Below are 25,783 nucleotides of genomic sequence, written 5' to 3'. Positions count from 1 at the left end.
GGGATCCCGGCCGGCAGCCGCCACTCTCCAGCTGCCCAGCTCTGAAGGCAGTGCTGCCGCCAGCAGCAGCGCAGAAGTAAGGGTAACTGTATTGCACCCTCCCCTAGAAAAATCCTGTGATCCCTTCTCTCCCACAGTTCCTTTTTGGGTCAGGACCCCTACAACATTGTGAAATTTCAGATTTAAATAGGTGAAATCATGAAATTTACGATTTTAAAAAATCCTATGACAGTGAAATTGAGTGAAATGGACTGTGAATTTGGTAGGGCCCTAGATATAACATTCACTTGCTGCCTAAACTGTTGTGTAGCATTGCTGTGCACTGTTAAGCAACCACTGCATCTCACTCCAGAGGTGGCCCTGTTTCGTGGTCGCTAAAGTTTAATCCTATGTGTATTTATATAAATATTATCAGAGAAATTACTTCTTCCCTCTCAAATATGGAATTTCATCTCCCTGTCCCCTGCTTTCTACCTTATTTTCCCCTCCCTAAAAATATTATACGGCTCTGAGGTGCTGGAGAGCCTATATGAGTTCTGAGCTAGACAGGTTTAAGAGCTGATCTCTTGCGATCCCAGAGCGCTGTAAACAGGTATTCAATATCATCATAAATCTGGAAACACCTCTTCTTTTAATGGCAGAACAAGTCCATTGTCCCCACCCCAGTAAATTATACAGTATTGTATTAGTTTTTAAAACCAAAGTGTTCTTTCCTATATTATTCCTCTAATGTCCCTGCTGTCTGTCTGTCCTTTTGAATACTGTGTATATAACCATATAAACAAAAAAGATGCCTTAATCCTAAGCGGTTCACTGTATTGAATAAATCATGGTCAATGTTTTAAAGGAACTTAGTCGCCTAAATCAGTATTTAGGCACCTAAATAAGAGGCAAGACTTTCAAAAGTGATGGGAACTCAACAGTTCCCATTGAGGGGACAGCACCATGCTCAGCACTATTGGAAACCAGGCCTCTAATTTTGGAGCATAGCTTTAGACACCTAGTTTTGAATCTCATGGCCCATGTTTTTAATTTGTCATATAAAAACTCTAAAATGTGCTCTGTTATTTACCTTTTAAAATAACATTGACAGTCTTGTTTAACTATTTTATTTTCAAACAGCAAGATAACAGAGACATGTTCCACAGTGTACGACACATGATATATGATCTTATTGAATGGAGATCACAGATACTTTCTGGAACTCTACCCCAAGATGAGCTCAAGGAACTGAAAAAGAAAGTGACTGCCAAAATAGATTATGGAAACAGGTTTGTGATGACTACTTCATAGTGTGCGCTTCTTGAGGGAGTGGGGGGAATCAGCCTTGTCGTATTATATAGCAGTTCAAAGGCACCGCATATATATGAAGAAAGTAGTTCTGTAAGCAGTAGTACTTGTATTTTAAGTAGCAATCTTTTTAGACTATGGCAAAGTGGGGAAAATTGCAATATAAAAGCATTTTGATACAGTACAAATTATAATTTGTGTACTAGAATCTTTCTGTTAAGCTGTCACTCATAAACTTTGTGACACCATCCATTTGATGTCAGATTAAAACTATGATGTTTCTGAGGTCAGATGAAAGATAAAAATGTTCCTGTCTTTGAAAACCCTTTGACAATTCCACATAAACTGTTGCTGCCTCTCTAGTATCACCAGCTGTTTGCACTCTGAACTTGTTAATCCTCTCATGCAGTGCTAGAGGATTTGTCTGGGAAATGTGGGGTATCTCATTGTGCTGCTGCTTGTGTAGTATCTAGCTTGTATTAATGGTTATACTGTTAAAAGTTGATTAGATTTCATAAGCATTTATATTCCTCCAGAAGATGAGGATAAAAACCAGAAATGGCACCTAATTAATGACAGATGTTACAATGGGACATGCATCAGATATGTCAGCAACTTAGATGAGGTGACTTTTGATTTAAGGCTAAGCATCCTGAAAACTATTTGGATGGAGGGAATGTTGTGTTTGAAAATTGAACTGGTTAGCTGTAAATTAAATCATCCCATGGTAAGGAGGAATGTCATACTATTAAGTTGTGACATTTTTTAATTGAAAGCGAGGGATCTTTCCTTGCTGATACACAAAATTGGAATCTGGTCAAAGTAGCATTCTCAATAATGAGAACGTGGGGTAATAAGGTTATTGAACTCCTGGGGATGGAAGATTGATCATCCAAACTTTCTTTAAGTGCCACTGTAGTATGATTAGCTCATGAGAATTCAGCTATTTGTGCTTTGCTACTTAAATACTGCAGGTTCTTCAGTTCTTGTGCTCATGTACTTTTTCAGCAAAAATAGTGATAAAAAAATCACTAACTCCATTCAGTAAGTAATTTAACATTTATAATCCAAGATGCGGTCTGTTGTACCCCAGTAGACAGTTAACCAGATGTTGTTGATATTATTTGTTTGGCTACTGTATTTTACCATCTGGTTAAGGAGTTGGTTAAAGTTACTCTGAATAACGTCCAGATGCTCAGTGTTCAACACAATAGAACATCTTGTACTGTGTCTTTTATTCATAATGTTCTGATGGACTAATTAAGTGATCAAAACATTCCCTGTAGAGTAGGGGAGAGAATTGAATTTGAACTTTTGAGTAAATATGCACATTTAAAAGGGTGCAGTATCTTTTTAGTGTAGCCATATATCATGTTTTGCGTAAAATGAAATAAAATGACAATTTCTAATATCCAGATATAAGAAATATTCATTATGAATTAAATATATACTCTCTGGATTTCATGTATGTGCTTACTTTTTCCATTGTTTCCTGAAAGTAATTATATGAATGAGCTTTTATATAAATAAAGGCAGGATATTAATTTTATTGTGTTGTGATAATCAAAAACTTTATCATTGTGGATTTATGGACTTTTGTTTTTTAAATGGGTAGATATGAGATTATGAGACTGGATCAGTTTATTGTGTATAGCTGACAGGTTTCTTTTTGGGGTTGAAAAGCTGATTGTAAACAAACAACTCCTCAGTCATTGACATGTTTTCACAAATGTCACCTGTAAGTAGGGTGACCAGATGTCCTGATATTTGGGTCCATCCCCGTCCTGATTTTTCACATTTGCTGGTTGTCACCCTACCTGTAAGTTAAAGAGAAATGAAAACATAAAGTCAAAGTAGTTTCTGCTCCTGTTCATTTGACAGTCTGCGCCAGTGGGTTTCCACTCTGTTGTTCATAGTTGCAAGGCGGAATGATCAGTCACTGAGTATTAGATTATTTCCCACCCCCCCATCCGGCTACACTCTTCTAGATACAGGATGGCTCCTGTGCTTTCCTGAGCTCCAGGCAGAAGCATTTGGCTCCTCACAGAGCAGATAACTGGCTGAATCGATGTGCCAGATATTTCCAGTGACAGGCTCCTGTAGCCACAGTTGTTGTAAATCCTCTCATTCTGCTTCCAAACCTAGGCTAGGAGTGTCTCTGCTCTCTCACGGTACGCAGAAGAGGGTCTCATGTCCACACCTGTGGCAGCAGTGGCAGATGAGGATGCTGTGCCTGCTCTTTATCTCAGGCTTCAACCGGAGAGTCTAGCCCTCCTTAGGAGCTGAAGCCAATCCTTGCATATTGCAAGGTTTCCTGAACTGTCCTCTGGCAACCCCACTGTCTTTAGCACTCATGTTCCACTCCAGGGCAAACAGTATTTCAAAGAGCCCACTGTCACAGATCCAGTTGGGCACCCTCTTGCTGGCTACCCTTCAAACTTGGAGGGAATCCAAGCCGCTGTGTCCTTGGATGGCTTAAGCCTCTCAAGCCTGAACGGAATCCAGCCACTCCTCTAATCTCTGGGTCCCTTGGCACACGCTCTGGGTGCACACCTCCTGTCCACACCTCATCTTGAGAGCTGGAAACTGCTGTCCAGCTGCCTAGCTCCTCTGGGCTCAGTGCTGACCCTTCAGATTCCCTCATGCTTAAGCACATCTTCTCCCAGAATGCCACCCCAAACGCGTGAACTTTCTGGTTTGCAGTGGAATTCTCTCACGTGGCATGCAGTAGTTGTAAAGCATTTTACATACAGGAGAGGTACAGGTCTAACACATTTGCTCTCTTTGTCATCTGCACAAACTTTCCCCCAGCATGGGCTATTGTGCATTCTTCAAGGACAGATGTAGCCTTTGGTGCAGCTGTTCTTTGATCTCTACTAGATCGGTCATCCTGGCACCCACCCCCAGAAGTTTTGACGCTGCTCGGAACTCCTCTACAGTGAAGGACCCATAGAGACAATAATTCAAACAAGGAGAGATTACTTACCTGTACAGTAACTACAGTTCTTTGAGATGTTCTGTTTCTATTAATGCGCCACTACCTGCACTCCTTTCCCTCTACTTTGCAGTCCTTGCCTTGGCTGGATTGCCTAGTTGAGAAGGTACCAGAGTGGCGATGGGTCCACTCTTCCTTGAATCAGAACCCAAGGATGTATAGGGCGCAGATGCCAATCTTGCAGACACTACTACCAAAAATCTCAGGTCAAAAGCCTGAGGGTTTGCACACATCTGAAGTGCAGCACCCACAGGGCTAAAACATCTCAAAGAACTGCAGTTACTATACGGGAACCCTTCTGGGCTCAGAAATGAAGGGAGGGCTTCCTGCTTTATGCAGCCTCTAAATGATAAGTTACTGGAGACACAGCTGGAGACAAAAGACCCTGACTCATCAGCTCTTCACTATTGATAACTTTCAGCCCCTTCTGACATCCAGCTCTGTCTCCCCAGTTGACCAGAAACCCTGTAGGGTGACCAGATGTCCCAATTTTATAGGAACAGTCCTGATTTTTGGGTCTTTTTCTTATATAGACTCCTATTACACCCCCCACCCCATGTCCTGATTTTTCATATTTACTGTCTGGTCACCCTAATCCCCTGCTAAACCTGTTCTTATGGTTGGGAGCCCGTCTTTTGTAAAGAGCTGTTCTCCTTCACTGGAAGAGTACTTAACTTCGACAACTCTTTTGTTGTTCTTTTGCCCCAAATCTTTGGAATTTCAGCCCTACATGGAGGCAAACAAACAGCAGAGAAGGCAAAAGGTTGCACATTCAAAATTGAGTTTGCAGCCGGGTAAAGACACAGAGTTTGTAATCTCACTCTGTTCATAAATTCTACAGACAGATTCCCAAATATCACGTCCTCTGCCCCAGCTTTTGTGAGCAGCAGCCCTATAAACTTTAGCACTCAAATCCTTTTTCCTAACTTAGGGACAGTGCACAGTTTTAGATGATCGTTCTGTACAAAGACCCTGGAACACCACAGCACTTAGCACTTCGTTCCTCCTTCAACTCGAGGCAAGTCATTGAAGAGTTTCTTGCACTGAGACTGGAGGACGCTCAACTTCTCAACAGTCCTGCGTTTCCTCCTTTCATGGGAATGATAGTCTCAGGCCCTTAATTTAAGGTCCTCAGGTGGTAGTGTTTTATTTCAGGTAATCTGGAATGTTATCTAGAGGGGATTTACCCTAGGATCCTGTCCTTGGTGTGTCACACTGTCAAGGACTCCATGGCTCCATATGTTCATGAGGCTTCTCCTCTAACCTTATGCGTGGCTCCTCCAGCTTCCGCACCCAGCTAGAAATGGTTCAGAGTCTTCCCTGCAGAAGAGAGGAAGGAGAAACTGCTACCCTCTGTCCATGTACTTCCTACTCAGAAGAGTCAAGCTTTGTATGACATTTCAGTGCTGATTCACCCAATTGGGATTTCTAGGACTCTAGATTTTAGCAAACTCCTGACAAAAGGACTGCCAAAACAAGAATTCACAAGAGAACAGGAAAGAGTAATTCCCTGAGGATATTTGGAAGATTAAGACCTTTTCTCTTCCTCAAGGCCTTGGCCAAGATTGTTAGAGAGACTTGGAGGGATATAAACGGTATGTTCTTTGTTCCTTGGTTTTATGACAAGTTCTGGAGCTGGCACAGTGGAAAACAGATGATCCTCCCAAAAGATAGGCTGTGTGTATGGGGATAAAAAATCTTTCTGAAGAGGCTAACCTTTGACACTTGGACCCTACTGACAGAAAATGGGATTCTGCCTTAAGGAAAGATAAAGGTCTTAGTATCTCCTTTGCTGGGTCTCATAGCTTTTGCTTCTATGGATTTGTGGATTTCTGAAGTAACATGGAACTGCCTGCCCAGGAAGATTTTTAAAAAAGAAGCTAGAACTCATTTATTTGACCACCAAGTTATATGTGATACTACTCACTTTGTTTGTCCAGAATGTCAAATGAGACAGAGCAGAAAAAGAGATCTTTCTCGTCGTATAAATCCGGTATCTGTGATTACATATTCAACATTCTGCAATTCTTGCAGGCCTTTTATGCATAATGATAAGTAATCTGTAACTTTTTACATAGGATTCTTGATTTGGATCTGGTTGTAAGGGATGAAGATGGCAACATTTTAGATCCAGAACAAACCAGCACAATCAGCCTTTTTAGAGCTCATGAAATAGCTTCCAAGCAAGTTGAGGAAAGACTACTAGAAGAAAAGGTAAGATACACTATCCCCAACTGTTATCTTTTAAAATTAAGAATCATGTAAATAATGTAAAAAATAATGATAAAATATAATTAAAACAGGAATTTAGTCTTCTGTTTTAGTCCATGAAGCATTCTCAAGATCAAAAGTATCAAAAATACATTGTGTAGCTTATCTTATATGGGCTGCATAACTTATCCCCTCTTAAAAAATGATTCCTATACTTCAGAAGTGTAAATGTTGATATAATATTCTACCAATAAAATAATTGATGGATTACTATGAGAGAGAACTACGAAGATGACATGAGAGAGGAGATGCATATTTAATGAAATTGTATATATTAATGGTTGTTTTTCTTGAGGCTTAATTTAGGATACAGTGCTGTGGTTCAGATCAGTTAATATTTTCATTAGGATTGTATATGTGAACTGTATGCTGAGTTTTAAAATGTACTTGTTGAATCATCTGTGACAAGTAAAAAGGTTCCCTGATAAATGTGGAGGCAAAGCAAAAATTTTGCAGAATTTAAACTTTGCTTAAAAAATAAATTCTCTCTCCCAAAGACCTGTCCAAATGTGAACAGTGAAATCTGCTCTTCCTGAAGTTTTATGCAGATGGTTTCATTGTCTCTGCTGCTACTCACTGGTTTGCCAAGCAGGAGCAGAGTGTAATTAACAAAGTTCTGGACAGGTTGTGGTGCTGTTTATAGTCATCTTCTTGTTTATCTTGGGAAAGCTCGAAGCAGCAACGACAGAGGCAGGCCCTAAAGTCATCCATTGCGGAGAAAGGCTAAAAAATAAAAATTTGGGGAAGGGCAGAGTAGCGGTCCCGTCTTCTCCCCCTTCTTTCCTTGTAGCCTGTAGGAGGCCAGGGAAAGAGTAGAAGAGTGGAGACTGAAGGAAAGCTCTTCTGTTCCAGTAGACAAATTTGAAGCTTGATCCTTTGCTCCATTCTGTCTATTCCCCCTTGGTAGCTAGAAACTAATACAAAACAGAGCTCCAAGGAGGGTCCAAGTAGAGCAGCCTGCCAGAAATCTCAGCACTCTTCCTATTCCCAGTATAGAAAATGGCAAGGGCTGGGGCTTCTTCCCCCTGGAGGGGATGCACTCTTCTTTTGCCCTAAATGTTTCAGGTAAACATTTCATAGTGGAAGGGTAAGATTTAAGGATATGATTTAAGGGTGTGATTCTAGTCGTTAGTGCTGTTTAAATTTGACTTTTTGTCTCTATTATATTACAGTCTCAAAAGCAGAACATTGATATTAACAGACAAGCCAAATTTGCCGCCACGCCTTCGTTTGCTTTATTTGTAAATTTAAAAAATGTAGTCTGCAAAATAGGAGAAGATGCTGAAGTCCTGATGTCTCTGTACGACCCACTAGAATCAAAGTTTATCAGGTTAGCGTTGGCTGTCTGTTGCACTATGTATACCTGTTTATCTTGTGTCTCTGGATTTTGGTCGTGTCACGGCAGATTGGAGAGGGCTTTTTGGAAGGTCAGTTTGGTGGGTAAACTTTAGCAGAAAGTTAGCTGGGAAGCATGGATTATACAGCACTTCATCTGCTTTATTCAACACAGCAACAGATTAGTCTCCTTTGCTTCAGTACATTAGGAATTTGTAGTGTTCCTTATTGTATTTTCTTTAGTTCCACCTGTGTAGAGGTAAATGACACATGAACAAGGCTTGGCTCATTCACTGTTCAGCTGCCTTGGCAGTCATCAGAGAGACTGAGTGTTCTGGATCCCCTGCTTCCTTACAGGGACTGCATTCTACTAGGCTGAAGAAGAATTGCTCTTCTATTCATATTACATGCACAAAGACAATAGCAGCTGCCCACTGAGTAAATGTTCTGTGATTGTAATAGGAATGAAACACACCTGTGATATCAGGTTTAAAGAGACAAGAGTATATTACTTTTTGACCCCCATAAAACTTCATCATTAGTATCCATATGTGGTTATATGAATTATAAAATTACTTCTGTAGGCATCTAAAGTTAATGTTGATACATTTTTGGTTTAGATTTTAAAGTATGGTTCTATTCTAAAAAGTGACTTTAAAAATGCAATTATGTGGTACCATATTTGTGTCTCACTCAACAGATTAGATCTGGAAATCAGATGGTTGGTTTGTGTTTTTTTTCAAACTACCTGCCATGCAAACTCAAACTGAGAACTGAAAGTCAAGCTGGGTACTTTTGGCTCATGCATGACCAACGACAGAACTCAGTTAATTGTCCTACTGTTTCATGAGCTGAATAAGAATCCAGCGCACTGTCACTCCTGTATTAAGAGGTGTAAAACACCAAAACTAAACCCTCCCCCTCTACCAAAATAGCAAGAAAACCCAAAATATAATTTAGTCAGTAAAATGACAGAAATGGCAATGTTTACACACAAGGAACAAGCAATTGGGTAAGAAGATGCTATTTAGTATAATCTCTTCACTGAGCAGAATCTCACTTATAGTGCTGAAAAATAGGTTGTTTAATGTGAACTTAACCTAATTTTGTAACATCTGAACTCATACATATATATCTAAATACATATCTATATATATTTTAAAAACCTTGTTCTTACAGTGAAAACTATCTAGTTCGATGGTCAAGTTCTGGACTGCCTAAAGACATAGACAGGTTACATAATCTTCGAGCTGTGTTCACTGTAAGTGTGCTTTTGTTTTTGCAGTGTTTAAAGCGCTTTGTTTCCTATCTTGAAAAATGCTAAAGAGTTAACAAGTAGTAGACTACCTTTGCAAACTTGAATTTAGGTCCTGGAGAAACTTATAAGTCACTCCTTGTTAATTACTCTAATGCAATTTCTGACAACTGTGGTTCATGTGGGTAAAGGCCAAGTTGAACCTCTGACAATTGTGAAAAAGATTTAAACTGTTCAAAAATAGTTGGACTTCTTGGCTTCTGTGTAAAATTAATGGCTTAAATATTGTTATGAAAATTCTATTGTCATGAGAATAACTTATTCTAATGCTAAAAGATGAAAAGACTTTTACATTCTGAACAACAACTTGTCTTTCTGCTGGCTACTAAAGTAGAACCTGAAATGAATAGGATTCTTATAATGTATGGAAATTAATATTTCTAGGATCTTGGCAGCAAAGACCTGAAAAGAGAGAAAATCAGTTTCGTCTGTCAGATTGTAAGAGTTGGCAGAATGGAACTAAGAGACAACAACACAAGAAAACTAACCTCTGGGCTAAGACGACCTTTTGGAGTAGCAGGTAATCTATTCTCCTTAGTTTTTACATAGTCAGAATTCACTGTAAATAAGAGCTGCTTTTAATATTGAATAATTGTTCCATGTTTTTGACAGCTTTTTGGTAAGGGGGAAAAACAAGCTACTAAATCTTTTGTGTGCATCTTAGATACATATGTTACACTTGATGTAATTTCACTTAGGAAGGAAAAATCAAATGCACAACTACAAAATGGCAAATAACTGGCTTGGTGGTAGTACTATGGGAAAGGATCTGGAGGGTATGTGGATCACAAATTGAATATGAATCAATAATGTGATGCATTTTTGAAAAAAGGCAAATATCGTTCTGGGCAGTATAAACAGGAGTGTTGTATGTAAGACACTGGTGAGGCCTCTGCTGGAGTACTGTGTCCAGTTCTGGGCGCCACACTTTAGGAGAGATGTGGACAAGTTGGGAGAGTCCAGAGGAGAGCTACACAAATTATTAAAGGTTTAGAAAACCTGGCCTATAAGGGAAGGGTTTAAAAAGCTGGACATATTTAGTCTTGAGAAAAAAAGACTTGAAGGAATACCTGATAAGTCAAATATGTTAAGAGCTATTAGAAAGAGGACAGTGATCAATTGTTACCAATGTCTACTGAAGATAGGACAAGTAATTTAGTCTTCTAAGAGAGATTTAGGTTAGATATTAGAAAAAAATTTCTAACTATAAGGGTAGTTAAGTTCTGGAATAAGCTTCCAAGGGAGGTTGTGGAATCCCCATCATTGGAGGTTTTAGGAGTATGTTGGACACACACCTGCCAGGGATGGTCTAGGTTTACTTGATTCTGTCTCAGTGCAGGGGGCTGGACTTGATGACCTCTTGAGGTCCCTTTCAACCCGACAGTTCTATGATTCTGTGTATAGCATCAGGTATTTTAAAACCTAAATGGAAATGTACAAGTGCACGATAGCTTAAATCAGATTAATTCTCTTCCTGTGGAATATACGACCTTTTAAAATGTTTGAAACAGCAGAGCATCAACTGGGCTAGAGGTTCTGAAGTCACTCAGGAATAAGTGATTTAGCTGAGGCAGATACTCAGAATTATTAAGGCTAAGGTGCAGAGAGATGGAAGGTCAAAGAAACCACATGATAAAATTGCTCAGATAAAGTGGAAAACACAAATAACGTAATTGTTCACCGCATAGTTACATGAACTGATCATATGTCCTGTTTCTGTGACCCTTTGTAGTTACTTTCAGAAACAAATTACTTTGCCCTTAATAAAAACACAAGCAAAAGGAAAAAGCAACAGAAGGTCCTGTGGCACCTTTGAGACTAACAGAAGTATTGGGAGCATAAGCTTTCGTGGGTAAGAACCTCACTTCTTCAGATGCAAGTGAGGTTCTTACCCACGAAAGCTTATTCTCCCAATACTTCTGTTAGTCTCAAAGGTGCCACAGGACCCTCTGTTGCTTTTTACAGATTCAGACTAACACGGCTACCCCTCTGATACTTGAAGCAAAAGGAAGGTATTCTTTTTATTAACACACACAGTTGTGCAAGAACGACGTATGTTAAGATAATATTTTACAAAATATAAGTAGTAAGTAAGCTTCTAGCTCACATGGCATACACAGTGAGAAGATTTAAGCATTGATTAATGTAGGTTTTTTCTTTAATGGGCTCTTATTGACATTAAAACATGCACCAGTGAGGTCATCTTTAAAAAAAAAAAATTCTCATGGCTTTTGATAACTAAGGGCTTGTCTACATGGGGAAGTTAGTGTGCAATAAGCTCCAGTGTGAATTTAAAGCACACTGGCTACTCTGTGCCGACTCCCTCTGTGGACATTTTTTCTGTGCACTATGAGTGCCTTTGTGTGCAATAGCTTAAGGCACCTTGGTCATGTCTTAAGAGGGCCCTTGGGCAGTTTAGCTTAGTCCTCAGAAAGTGTGTCCACGTGGGCAGTTAATCCAGAGTAGCTAGTGGTGTCCTCTTCCCTGTATAGACGAGCCCCCAAAGTTCCTTATTATTCCCTACCTATTCCCTATAGTAAAGGGAATTCTTCAAATGCTGAGGTAATCATATCTTGAAATTCATATGTTGAAATTCAAATAAGCTCTACCTTGCCCTGTTGTACTCTTAAATACAGTACAGAAGTTCACAGCAAATTAAGAAAAATGTTCAGACATACAATATTTCCTCATGTTCATTTAGACTAATATGGACTCCCCCTTCAAATTAAAGTATCCCTTTTGTGGTCCAGCCACTACAGAGCAACATAATCACAAAAGCTTGAGCAGGTATAAACTTCCCAGCAGAGAGTAATGGTAATAATGCACATAGAATCTGAAGACAATGACTGCTCTGTGTGTTCGTGTTCTTTTCAAGGGTGGAAGTTCATGGCTGGTTGTGTCTGAATGGCGCTGTTCACCAGTATTATGCCAATGGTCTCCTAGTTCTTCTATAAATCAAACAATATCTTGATATAAAGGCCATGTAACTTTTGTTTGACACAACAAAAAGAACTTTGGTGGACTACCCTATCTTTCATTTTATAGTACTGTTCAAGGAGCATATGACAGTGTTACTAGCCAACCTAATGTTGTTCTCTCCAGATATCATTTATAAAGCAGTGACATGATTTGTTTCTATATATTCACAAAATATTATCTGAACAGTATCATAGAAGGATCCAGAGGCGAATTATTTCAAAGACAGTGTATGACCTTTCCTACCTTGCACCTGACTATACCACATCTCATGGCTATTGAAAATTAAATATAGATTTGAAGACTAATATATTCTTTCTCTCGCTCTCTCTTTCTCAAATGAAGAAATAACGTCAGTAATAGTTTTCTTCATCAGGCCAAGCCCTAGGTTAATAAAGTGGTGATTTGTATTGAGATTTAGATCCCTGGAGGCACGTGCAACAATAAGCTTCTCGGTTGTTCTTATAAACAGAAGTTTAAAGTAATGTCACATGATGGTACATGCGACAAACAAAAGCTTGTATCCACATCTACTAATAGCTTCAGAGGATACCATTTATTTCACTGATGTGAAAATTGAATCTATATTTGAAACATGAAACTATTCTGCTATAGAACTATACTGGTTTTATGCTATTGTTAATTTCTTTTATTAGAGATGAAGGGACTATAGTACATTGTTTGTTCCCCCTCTTTTCCCCCCCATTTGTTGACAAATTAAAGCAGTAGCTTTGTTTTTATTTCAGTAATGGATGTAACTGACATAATTAATGGGAAAGTTGATGATGAGGACAAACAACACTTTATACCATTTCAACCGTAAGTCTAAAATAACATAAAGCATTGTCAGAGGACTTAAGGAGGATTAAATGTAAAACACTTTTCAATGTCAACTTTTGAAATTGATCTTACAGTCCACTAATGTAATGTAGATATTTTGAAGTTTGTAAACTTGCTGCAGATTGGAATTTTAACACATGAGGTCTTAAAAGCATTTCCTCCCCTTCTTAGTTCTTCACTTATTTATTTGGAATGAATAGTGGTGCAAAAAAAAAAAAAAAAAAAAAAAAGTTCACCTATTTCTAAGTGCTTTTTCAGCTTCAACTTTAAACATGTCTTTTCCATTTTTGTGTGTGAAGGAGCCTGGAACTAATTAGATGGGCCCAGGGTTTTTGAGATAGATGTTTTAAGCTTCTTTCCTTTATATGTTACTAGTTTCAGTCTAGTCAAGGTTGGTAATGACCAAAAGCTGTTACCGTCTGATGGGTGTTAAGTGTCCTGTATGAAATGAGTTGGTTGTATCAGGTGCCTGTCCATGTCACTAAATCGCCACCATAATTGGCACTAATTGGCAGATAATTAAAGCCAGAGAAACCAAAGAATAAATGGGCATGGGAACTGAAATAACTCCTCATACGTATAACTAGTTTTCCAGCTCTTTTAAGGATTTTGGTGTGGCAGCAGGGAAGATTGCACTGCTTTTACCTGTGCTGTGGGTGGTGTTTTATGGATAAATGGGATCAGGGTCTACTAGATGCTCAGTTTGGCAGCTTTCGTAAGTACAAAATTCTCTAAAAACAAAACACAAGGCTTCTAAAGGAGAAAGTGAAATAAAAGGAACCACTATGCCATGTGAAACTTCATACAGTGTTATCAGATATTTTTAAGATTAAAAGAAAGCACTGAAATGTACTGTCAAAGGTCAGATGTAGATTTTACTCTGAATTTCTTAATCTGTTTTTGTGTGCTAAATAAGTCTGAATGTTTGTATTTGTGTGTGTATGGATAGGTTTTCTTTCTTTTTAAAGAAAAAACAGTCCTTTTTAGAAGTGTGTGCTTACTATTAACAAAGGAATTAAAATGTGTGGGGATTTTAAAGTTTCCAACTTTAATATCATAGAATGAGGTGAGGAAAGGGTAGTGGGGATAAATAAAGTACATCCCCATTAAAATATGAATGCTCAGCTTTACCATTGTTGAATGCAGTGTTGTTGTAGTTGTGTTGGTCCCAGGATATGAGAGACAAGGTGGGTGAGGTGATATCTTTTATTGGACCATCTTCAGTTGGTGAGAGAGACAAGTTTTGTCCAATAAAAGATATTACCTCTCCCATCTTGTCTCAGCTTTACTGTTGTAAGAAATGTAGACCACAATGCTGTTATATAACTGAGTTCTCTTTTGACTTAATCTACTTCTAGATTTCGTGAGGTTTTTTAAATAAATCTAGAGAGCAATAGGCTAAAATAATGTGACATCAAATAATTTCAGTTTGGAAACTAGGCCTTATTAAAAAGTACAAGAGTTAGCAAAGATGTTTGGGGAGCTTAACAGAAAATTTGAGATTGCAGAATCAGTAGAAAGAAATCAGGTGACTAGCACTATATGCCTAATGGCTCTAGTCCTAGCCACTTCATGTTTGTATTTCATGATAGCAATGGAATTTGTGTGTAATTTGTGTACATAATAGTCTGTAGAACAGTAACAATTCTATTGTTCGAGGAGAGTAGAAGCTTTTAAAGAAGAGTACCTTTGTGAGATTTATTTATTGAATTTAAACAATGACAAGCTTTTATTTTAGTGAGTGTGGAAGTATGCACAGAAAATGAATCTTTGTGGATCAAGAAAGTGGATGCTAATGGAATGTTTAGCTTTTTGCTCCATTAAAACCGATTTATAGTCTATTTATATACAAACCAGCTTTTGGAAAGGGTGTGCAATATGATTTTGTTGCATTTTTTCTTCAGCAATTTAAAATATTTTTCAAAGTCTACACCAAGAATATGAGTAATGTGCAAACACATGAAGAATAGCTTTGTCGTTGTTTCCAATGTTGACTTAAACACTGTGTATAAGAGACATATTTTCTTACTCGTTTCATGCTGTGCTTTTGTTGTGCTACATGCAATTCTGTTTTCATATGTATGTTTGTTTGTATTCATTCACTGCCCACCAACACAACAGCTGTCAGAAGTACTTGGCAAGACTGGTGTGGGTACTTGAATGACATTTGTAAATGTTGCATTTCATTTATAATTTTCACATTTTCTTTTCTTCACCTAGTATAACAAAACGATGGATTATCTGTTTGTTTTTCTTGCACTAAGCCATTTCTGTTAAACGTAAAAGTTTTTTCTTCTGTAAATTCCATCAAACCATCTACACTACCTCTTAATATATTCAATTGTAGAAGCTACTCTGAAGGTTGCACTGAATTAACATACTGTACATTTTTGCAAAATCATCCCAATTGGATTTCGGTATTTAACATGGGTCTCTCAGGAGATCAGTGTTCTTCTTCACTACTACACATGCTATTTATTGGAAGTGGGATTGGGACCTGACGCATGCATGTTCCCGTTGGGAAGGGTAACATAGGATTGCTTGACTTCTCTTTAGCAGGTCAGCATTTTCCTGATTAATGATCTTCCTATGTCTTTCTTGTTACCTTTCCTGTCTTTTGTCTTGCGTTGACTAATAAATACTCTTCGTCACAACTATGATATGATCTTTTGTGTTCCCTTGTTACTGTGACTTCTGGTTTTCTGTGACCCTTTGTTTCCTGGTGTTGGTCGTCATGTGCATCCTCCAGGCTAGCATTGGATGACGCCATTCGACACAAGCAGTTGAACATATCATCCCGTTTTTCACCCAGGGTGGCAGGGGAGAATGATTTCCTTCAGACTGTTATAAACAAAGTGATTGCTGCTAAAGAAGTTAACCACAAGGGTCAGGGTAGGTACTGTTCTTTATGTAAACTGGAATACAAAATATATCCTTGCTTCATACCATCTGACTATTTTAATTTGGACTGGAGGATTCATTTTTTTTTTTGTTTGCTTGCTATTGTTTTGTACCAGAAAAGACACCTGTCCTATTTCCCTCCCTTTCCCCCCCCGTTCTTCCTCTCTCTCTGTGCCCTCTTTCCCCCCCTCCGCTCCCCCCCCCCCGCCGCATCCTTTTTGGGAGTATTGTTATTCTACAGATTGTCTTCTGTCCTTATGCAGTGCTATATTTCTGCCTTATCCATTCTTGTATGTTTGTGTATTGAAAGCAATGACTTCAATAACTGGCTTTCATGCCTTTGAACTCTGGCACACCCTGGGTCCATCAAGGGGGCCGGGTGGGGAGTGTTTCTCTCCTCCCCATTTTTCTCATTTTTTCCTATTAGCAATTGCAGTCTAAGCAGTTGGTCTGCTGTCAATACGACAAGGCAATTACTCTCATTAGAATTGATACCAACTTGTGTTTTGAGTTAGTAAAGGAGGGCTGCAAAATAAACAACACTGTTAATTACTGTCTATAGGTTGAACAGATAATTCAGTGTATTCTCTGCTGACATGAATATAAATATAAAAGATATGTACTAGTTAAAAAATTTAAATGCATTCCAACCCTAGTGCTATATACTTGATTCGTTCTTTTTCTGGTCTTGGATTAACTCCTCATTGTGTAAGTAAATGCAGAATCTCAGTCTACCAATTTCCTCTTGGAACTATTTTTCTTTTATTTGTAAAGTGTCTGAGCAAAGGGTTTAAAGAAAATACACTTTGATCACTCATATGCATAACAGAATTGCAGCTTTTTTATACAATAGCAATATAAAGAGGAGAATGGGTTTTGTTTAAGAAGTTTTTTCTTCTATTTTGAACTGCCACTCCAGCCAATATTTGTAGGGAGGTATATTATTACAAGTTACTAAATTGTAACTTTAAATTTCCTTTTGGATTCTTCATCTGTAAAAATAAAAAATTAGTGGATGGAGAGTACTTGCTGTGAGCGCACAAGTTGCTGATTGTGTTACTATCCTGTTACAAACATTATGCATTGTTTTTTGTTTTTTTTATAAAATTTGCTTGATAGATGTACTGTTTTATTGTATTGCTGCTTTTTCTTTCACTTCTGTAATTGCCTTTGTTTTTATTTAACTCATATCTCATTGCAATGACCACCATTAAGGAGTCCGTTTACCAAGTTATCCCTCATTGGTATCTGAGATTCAACAGTTCTCATCTGTGCCATAGCACAGGAAGTAATTGCATGGTGTCTGTTGGCAAATGTTGACATTTTGAAGGCATCATTGACGTTTTCAGAATGGTACAAGTTATATTTGCCTTGGTTATTCCCATAGATGAAATGCAAAAATGATCTCACAGCACATGAAGCAGTGGGGTTGTTTGGCTTGTTGGAGGAAGCATGTTGCCCCTTGCAGAGTTAGAGAACCGGAGTTATCTGCTACAGAGGCAGGCAGCTCCATGCCTGGTTAGTGTTGGGGACACTGATCCATCCTTCCCACCATGTGACCGGTGTGTGTCTGGGGGAAGCTATTTATGCCCCATCTACAATAAAAGCCTATTCAAAAATCTGAACCAGGCTGAGCAGCACCCACCCTCCCTCTCATGGAAGTATTTGAGATACCAGATTTTGTCATGATCTGCTCTGGGCATTAGGACAGTTACTCCTTTCTTGGGGGGCTGGGAAGGAATATTTCCTGATGGTCAGATTGGCCAAGTCGAGGTGGGTTTTTTGCCTTCTCTACAGTGGGTTGGGAGCTGAGTGGGGGGAACGAACAAAAAGGGGGGGGGGGGGTTAGGCTATGATGTTGCAATTTATTGGTAGCTTGTGGCGGATATCCAGTGCAGGCACTCCTTAGGGAGTGGATACGGCGATCAGATCAAATGGGAAAGTATTTAAAGGAGGTATTCTTTAAAGGAGTGGATATGGGAGCTGTTCGGGTCTCCTGTAACTGTTACGGCAGGGAGTCAACCCTTGTCCCCCAATAATCACCCTTAACCCTCATTTGATGGAGGGAGAGGTGTGCTGAGGTCCCAGAAGCAGGTTGCCTGGCAACCAGGCTGGGTAAAGGAGTGGACTGACAGCAGCCCCCACAGAGGTATGTAAATGGTTATGGAATTACCTGTAGTGTAAAATTTTACCAGCTGGGTACTTCCAGACTTTTAGGACTAAAGTTGTAGGCTGATTAAAGTGCATCCAGTCTCTCCTGTCCTCCTCCTGGCATAGCCAGATAATGTGCATTGGGGAAGAGTATCAGAGTTGGGGACATCTTCCTCAGGTACTTGATACTTTTTTCTCAGATCTTCCATTCTAACTAATGCTGCCCCTTGTACTTTTCCTATGAAAAGAATAAAACCCTTTACTGTCATTTGGAAGATTTATGAAAAATCCGAGGGCAGGCGTAAGGTGCAGACCAGTGCTATTGATGGCTTAATAACCATTTTGTGAATTCAAGCCTGAGAAGAACTAGCTCTCCAGTTTTGAGGACAGTTGGGATACTCTGTGGGACCTATTTTATCTTGTTCAGTGCAGAATTTATTTAAAAGGTGCTATAGCAGCTCCACAGTGCAAACTTCACTGCGCCCATTGAAGCACTGAAGATTCCAACATCTTTCTGCCAATCCATACTCATGTTGTGTGGTACTGCAAAAACTGTTCCTATGCTGGACTTAAGTTTTGTTTTACTGAAGCCCTTCCTCAAATTCTGTTTTCTTAGACTTGAAAAAGATTATCCCATCCCACCTAATCAGCCACCATGCTTACCAAAAATATATTCTCCTGTGTGAAAAGAGGAAATTCCTTCCTATCGTTGCCATCTATTAACGTGTAATAGACAACAAACTGGTAATGGGTTGCATTACATTCCCCAGAGAAAAAAATAAACTAGGACCCTAATTCTGCTACTGTGTATGTCTGCATGTGTAAGAGTGGGCAGAGCTGCACCTACATAGAAACCCATTGACTTTGTGTGGGCACAGGGGTCCGCCTGCCCCTGTGCACGCATTGTGGAATTGTGGCCTCTGATGCTATATCCTCCTTTAGGAATCTCCTACAAGGTATTGTGTAGGCTACATGAGCCACATCCACTATGTCTCCAACACACTCTCTCTCTCTCTCTCTCTCTCACGCTGGATTTCCAGTTTTTCTATCGGTTTTGTATTGTTTGCCTTAAAATCTGTTCTAATCTGATGTACCCAGTGCATTCTAGGTGTGATAGTTGTAGTTCTGTTTCAAAGTTTTTCTTAAATAATTATTTCTAGTCTAGTGTTGCAAAATGTAAATATTTTGGGGGCAAGGCTTAGTTACTTTTATGTGCATTGTCTTGTGAAGTTTATAAGACACTTTTGTTTGTTTTAAAACATTGGAAAATATGTCTAATAATTCTATTTTATGCTTCAGGTTTATGGGTGACTTTGAAACTTCTTCCAGGAGATATTCATCAGATTAGGAAAGAGTTTCCTCACTTGGTGGATAGGTCCACAGCTGTGGCTCGGAAAATGGGGTTTCCTGAGATTATTATGCCTGGTAGGTGTCAATAATTGCATTGGGATACTAAGAGTAAAATTGGGCACGCTGCCCAATTTACTGCTTTTTAGGGCAGTAAATTGATACATTGCCACAGATAATAGAATATAACTGTCTGAATCAAATCCATAATAATTACTAATATTTTGGTTCATAATTATTTTTTTCAGTTTATATTAAGTACTTCCTGCCTCAAAAATTTTACATTAATAATTTAGTCACAAAGTCATAGACATTGAGTAACTGTACTCTGATAGTAGAGCATCTAGTTTGTTTCAAATCACATACACCTGAGTGGTGTTGACTACTTTGTTACCAGTGAATCTGTGAAGCAATGTATACAGTTTCAAAAGGAGCAGCTTAAACTACATGTATAAATGGACAACTACATTTTTAGTTCACGTACTTGAATGCAATAATGGGTAATTGTATTCACATGGTTCGGGTGACTGTTATATGTACCAAATGTTTGCTTTATTTCTTAAGTCACCTGTTAAATATGTCTGTATATCTGGAAGTTTTGAAATATGATTTTTAAAAAAGACCAATTTGAGAAAAAAGCATTACTTGATTACTTGCCTAACAAATGTTCCTTTAAAGTCTCTTATTATGGTTTTATACTTCATTGTTTTATGCAGAACTGCATATGAACATTGTGAGTTAAATTTTTTTTTGTCCTGCCAGGTGACGTTCGCAATGATATCTATGTAACATTAGTTCAAGGAGATTTTGACAAAGGCAGCAAAACAACAGCAAAGAATGTAGAAGTTACAGTATCTGTTTATGATGAAGATGGCAAAAGATTGGAGGTATTTCTATTGGAAAATGTAATCTCTGAAATATTTCAGTATATTTGTCCACATTTTTCCATCATCATCTTCGGTATTTGTCAAAATCTGAAGGCTTTTTTAAAAAAAAAAAAAAAAGAATGCCTTGCCCAAGTTTTCACACCAAAGAATAAATACTTTAGTTTGTTATTTGTGACAAATAAATAAATATTGTGGTGGTATTGCATGCAGTTTGATTGAAATTAACTAGTGATTAACTTGGAGCATAAGACCTCTTTTATTCTAACCTACCTACTCTTTCCTCTTTCACTATTGAATGACAATGCTGTTTTATTTGTTCTCTGTTAGATAGGTATGTATGTGTGGGTAAATATTTTTATTCCTTGTCTTTCAAGAGTGTGATTTTTCCTGGGGCTGGTGATGACGCTATCTCGGAATACAAATCAGTGATCTATTACCAAGTGAAACAACCTCGCTGGTTTGAGACTGTCAAGGTACAGATGATGATAAAATAATTTTCCTCATAATGGGTTAATTTAAAATAAAATGAGAATAGATTTTAATAAGAAATCTTTAAGAACAAAATTAAAGGGAATTAATGTGGTCAATTGTAGGAAGGCTAAAAGGATCAGCTAATCAAAAGCCTTTCAAGGTTGCTAAGGAACATTGGCATTTAATAGAATGTAAATTACTCTTCCATCCTTGTGGTCAAAATAGATTTTGACAGGGATATTCCACCATCTGTTTAAGATAACTTTCTTTTGTAAACAACAGTACAAAGAAATCATCATAAACATATATTATAGTGACTTGCTCATTAGTATATTGGGATGCTGGGTTTACTGATGCATTATGCGAATGATGCTAAATTAGCACCATAGTAACAACTTCCCAAGCTAGGTGCCAAAGGTTTAAAATTAAAAATGAGGCTGGGGTAGTCTTCTGAAAGACACATATTGGCTGTTATTGCTGGAAAGAATGTTAATTGAAAGGAGACTTAGCTAATTTTTTTTCTTTCTCGATATTCTTTCCAAAAAAGATGGCTTTCTCTTTGCAGTTGCAGCCAGGAGTTTGCTGCTGTGGGAATTAATAGTGCATCTACACTGCACCCCCCTAGCCCACCCTGCAGCAGCGAGTCTCCGAGGTAAGGTCAAGTTACTTGGGCTTGTGGGGCTTGAACTACAGGGCTAAAAATCGCAGTGTAGATGTTCCTGCCTGGGCTGGGGTCAAGGCTCTGAGATGCTCCCTGCCTTGCTGGATCTCAGAGCCCAAGCTCCAGCCTGAGTGGGAACTATTTTTATCCCTGTAGAGTGAGCCCTGTGAGCCCGAGTCAGTTAACCTGGGCTATGAGACTGACTACTGCTTGAATTTTTTTTTTTTTTCCTTCAGTATAGACGTACCCACAGAAAATGGTTGTGGTGAGGCAGAATAAATTACAGACTTGTAGATCAGCAACATGCAATCCAAATTTAAATATGCTTAAGAAAATAGGACTTCCCTAATTAAATACCGAGGGGAGAAATATATAGACTTGTGATTTTGTTTAAAGATTATTTATTGATTTAATGCATCACCCTAGGTGTGTGTGGCCTTTTACAGTGAAAAAATTGAATGGCTGGGGTAAGGGAATGTAAGACAGTCATAAGATCATATGGTTGGTTAGGTTTGCATATCTTGGTGTGACTTACTTGAACTGTTTTTAAGCTGAAGTTTTTAATGATATAACTTTGTGTCTGTACAAATGAGGTTGTGTTGTTAATAATAATAATAATTAAAAACAGGTTAGGATACACTGGATATTTAGATAGTGGGGAGAAGAAGACATTGTGAGAGTGAAGGTGGGTGCGGGGTGAGGTCAAGAAAAGGGCTACCAGTACAAGTGGTACGGTGAGACCAAGGCAGTTAAACTGAATAGACAGTAGTGACAGTTGTTGACAGCAGCAGTAGCAACCACCTGGATCAGAGAGAGAGACTGGTCTAGAGAGTTATGTAGTTATAGTGTAAGTGTCAGGAGTCTTATTACTTGAGGTGAGAGGAACTGACAACATCTGAGGGGTAAAGAATACAATGTCTGTTGTTGATAATGTGCAGATGTCCATAGAACTGAAGGGCTCTACGTAAGTTCTGTGTAAAGGCTCTGCCCTGACGAATGTAGAAGGGGCTGCTTCAGATATCGGTGGGGGTGAGGGCTGCTGGGTTTTGGTGTCCCTTGTGTAGCTTGCCTGTCCCATAAGGTCATGTGATAGGGAACTTAGTAGGCATGGCTCTCTCCCAGCCTGCTAATGGCTGAGGGAGTGGAGATTTCTTCCAAGGGAGCTAGGGACTTTAAAGGCCTTTCATGGAAAAGTCATGCTGGTCCTTAAATACCTCATTTGGAAAGAGCCAAGCAAATTATTAGAAATGCAAGAAACCTAAAATTACATTACTCTCTCTAAAAATGCAGAAAATACATTTGAAGAACCTCTGTGAAAGTCTGGTATTGGTAACAACTATCTGAAGTCATGGGTCTTATTTCTCTCTCCTGTTTTAATTTGTGAAGGTGGCAATTCCGATTGAAGATGTGAACCGCAGTCATTTAAGGTTTACATTCCGTCACAGATCATCACAGGACTGTGAGTACTTCAGTCTTGTTCCCCTGTTGCTTCTGTCAATTCCTGGTGCCTGAAGGGAGAGAGTGTTTCTGGCTATTAGTGTGGGGATGAGGTACTTCTACTATCACTACTATTTATTTATTTATTATCGTAGCACCTAGGAGCTCCATTGTACTAGGTGCTGTACAGCTTGTCTTTTTTCCTCTGTTTCCTCTCCCTCTCCTGATAGCCTTCATGCCCTCTTCCTTCTTTCCTACACACCTTCTTCCTAAGTCACCAAATAAGAGACCCAGTAAATAGATCAAATGCCAGCTTTGCCTTAAGCAAGAGGCCCATGGGTAGATAGGTAGGTAAGTAGGAGGTGAGGAGCCTCCTGTTTCAGATGAGGAAAATGGAGACAGGGAACTTGACTTGGTTGGCAGTTTAGACCTGGGTTTTAATCCTGGTTCTGATACTGACCTACTGTTTTGTTTTCAAATTAAGGTTTGGATATGCAAGCTATTTGCCTTCCTGCAACTCCCACTGATTTTCCTTTAAAATCTTTAGCAGTCGAGATACTCTGATTCATCCAGAATGATGCCTTGTGACTAAGCATTTTCCATATATTAGCAATTACTGTTCTAGTAATAGAAGGATTTACTTTGACTGTGATAGCATTCATTTGATATAGGTATTATATATGATTGTTTTGGATATGTCACACTCCATGCGGCATACCTTCCGGGGCACAAAACTCCTTGACAGACAAGCTTAGCTGGACCTGGTACCTCAGTCATGAGTGGGAGTTCCGCAACCCCATTTTCTGTTTCATCTGCCATGCTTGGGGTACCCCTCGCTGAGGACCTTTTCACCACTTATGAAAACTGTAAGTTACTCCACTACTGCTCAAAGGGAGCCAGGGGCCGCAATTCCCAGGCCAATGCTTGTCCCATGGCAAGGTGGTCTCTGATATGCCTTTCCCTCCATCCCCCTTCTCCTCCAAATTCTGTGCAAGATCTGCCATGACCGAGCCATGGTCCTCCTAGTATCTACTCAGACTCTCAGCCCCCGCCCCCAATCTGTCACCCTGATCTGCCAGACATTCTCACGCAGGACCAGGGCAGAGTCCAACATTGCAGCCCAGGCCTGCTTCGACTGATGGCCTCGTTTTTGGATGGGGATCGCATATAGACCATGCCTGCTTGACACCAGTGCGACACATACTTATGCACAGCAGATGAGATTCCACATGGGTTTGCTACGCAGCGAAGTGGAAATTTTTCACGTCCTGGGTGCAACGTCACTGTCTCCCCCTCAAAGACCTATCTGTCCCCTTTATTCTGGACTACCTCTTAGAACTTAAGACCTTGGGCTTTGGCTTTAACTCTGTCTGGGACCACCTGGCAGCTCTTAGTGACTTCCTCCCACCAGTGGTCAGATACTTGTTGACGAACAGCTTCCTACCAGTCCTTAAACCTATCCCTCCCTGGGACCCCAATCTTGTGCTCTCTGCCCTCACCAGACCTCCCTTCGTGCCCCTGGCCATGTGCTTCCCCTCCTACTTACCCATGAAGGTCATCTTCTCGTGGCCATCACTTCTGCCAGGCAGGTCAGAGACTTGGCAGACATGATGGCTCCCCCCCCATATATGGTCTTTCATGAGGACAAAGCCTCATTACACCTTCACCCTAAGTTTCTCTCGAAAGTAGTCTCTGAGTTCCGCCTCACCCAGTCTATCCATCTTCTGGTCTTCCATCCTAAACTGCATGCCACTCCCACACACAGGATGCTGCACTCCTTGGTCGTCTGCTGTGCACTTGCGTTCTACCTAGACAGAACCTGTGCCTTCCGTGCTTCTCCACACCGTCTCATAGCCACTGCAGAGCAGTTGAGGAGCCTGGCCCTCTTCTCACAGCCTTTTATCCAAGTGGGTCTCTACCTGCATCACAGAGTGCTATGCGTAGTCCAATGCCACACCGCCCGGCAGAATTATGGCCCACTCCATGAGGGCGTAAGCAACCATCTCTGCCCCCCTGGTGGACGTCCACTACCACAATATCTGCTGAGTGGCAACCTGGCCGCTCTCTACATACCTTCACCGCCTGCTATGCCATCGGCCAAGGGGCAGCCGAAGACGTGACTGTGGGCCATGCCATCCTGCAGGCGGTGATAACTCTTGCATCCTGGCACCCACCTCCAAGCTGATCACTGCTTGATACGCAAATGTGTTTGGAATACATTTAGAGACCTTCACTCAAAGAAGAAGAGGTTACTTATCTGTAACTAGAGTTTCTTTGAGATGTGTGGTCTCTATTTGTATTCCGATACCCATCCATCATCTCCTGTGCTGCGCACAGCTCTGTTCAGCAGTAAGAGGGTGACCGATGGTGCGTCGGCTTGCATGCCCTCTTATAACCTCTTCTGGAACACAAGGCAACATATGACTCATATGTGGGTCAACGGATGCTGCTGAAAACTTCCGGCTTCGGCGCATAGTGCACATGCACAGCTGCCTTGGGAATACAAATAGGGACCATGCATCTCAAAGAACCTCCAGTTGCAGGTAAGCATCTCCTCATCTCTACTGCAGTGTAATTATGTGTCGGGCTTTCATTAAGGATGCTTATGTGTGGGCTGCTTTGGGGCAAGGACCGTCTTTTTGTTCTGTGTTGGCATAGTGACTAGCATAATGGGTCCTGAGCCATAAGTAGGGCTCCTAGGTGCAACGGTGATACAAATAATAAGTTGTAGTACTAAAATAGCTGACAACATATCATCATTCCAGGTATAAGAGATACCGACTTGTTGCTCTGTCAAATAGTAATTTGGGATTTGTATAAAAATGTAGGTCAAGATTTTAAAACATTGGTGCTTCAATTTAGGCTTTTAAATCCATAAGCAGCCTGACTTTCAGAAGTACTGAGCG

The 25,783-nt window shown here is 39.7% G+C and overlaps 1 protein-coding gene across 2 annotated transcripts in view; it reads left to right on the top strand.

The window, feature by feature from the left end:
* DOCK1 (dedicator of cytokinesis 1) overlaps positions 1 to 25,783 on the top strand; it is a 538,770-nt gene that overhangs the window by 82,302 nt on the left and 430,685 nt on the right. Inside the window, exons 6-16 of one of the 2 annotated variants that reach the window (XM_034776839.1) lie at positions 1,123 to 1,271; positions 6,364 to 6,499; positions 7,729 to 7,886; positions 9,071 to 9,152; positions 9,591 to 9,726; positions 12,929 to 13,001; positions 15,772 to 15,914; positions 19,374 to 19,499; positions 20,184 to 20,308; positions 20,683 to 20,781; positions 22,827 to 22,899. In XM_034776839.1, the coding sequence (XP_034632730.1) occupies positions 1,123 to 1,271; positions 6,364 to 6,499; positions 7,729 to 7,886; positions 9,071 to 9,152; positions 9,591 to 9,726; positions 12,929 to 13,001; positions 15,772 to 15,914; positions 19,374 to 19,499; positions 20,184 to 20,308; positions 20,683 to 20,781; positions 22,827 to 22,899 (1,300 nt within the window). The remainder of the gene's footprint in view (positions 1 to 1,122; positions 1,272 to 6,363; positions 6,500 to 7,728; positions 7,887 to 9,070; positions 9,153 to 9,590; positions 9,727 to 12,928; positions 13,002 to 15,771; positions 15,915 to 19,373; positions 19,500 to 20,183; positions 20,309 to 20,682; positions 20,782 to 22,826; positions 22,900 to 25,783) is intronic. The other variant, XM_034776840.1, reaches the window with a different exon arrangement.

This window comes from Trachemys scripta, chromosome 7 (genome assembly GCF_013100865.1).
Source record: "Trachemys scripta elegans isolate TJP31775 chromosome 7, CAS_Tse_1.0, whole genome shotgun sequence".
In the NCBI taxonomy this organism is placed as follows: Eukaryota; Metazoa; Chordata; order Testudines; family Emydidae; genus Trachemys; species Trachemys scripta.
This window is presented reverse-complemented; position numbering and strand designations above follow the sequence as displayed.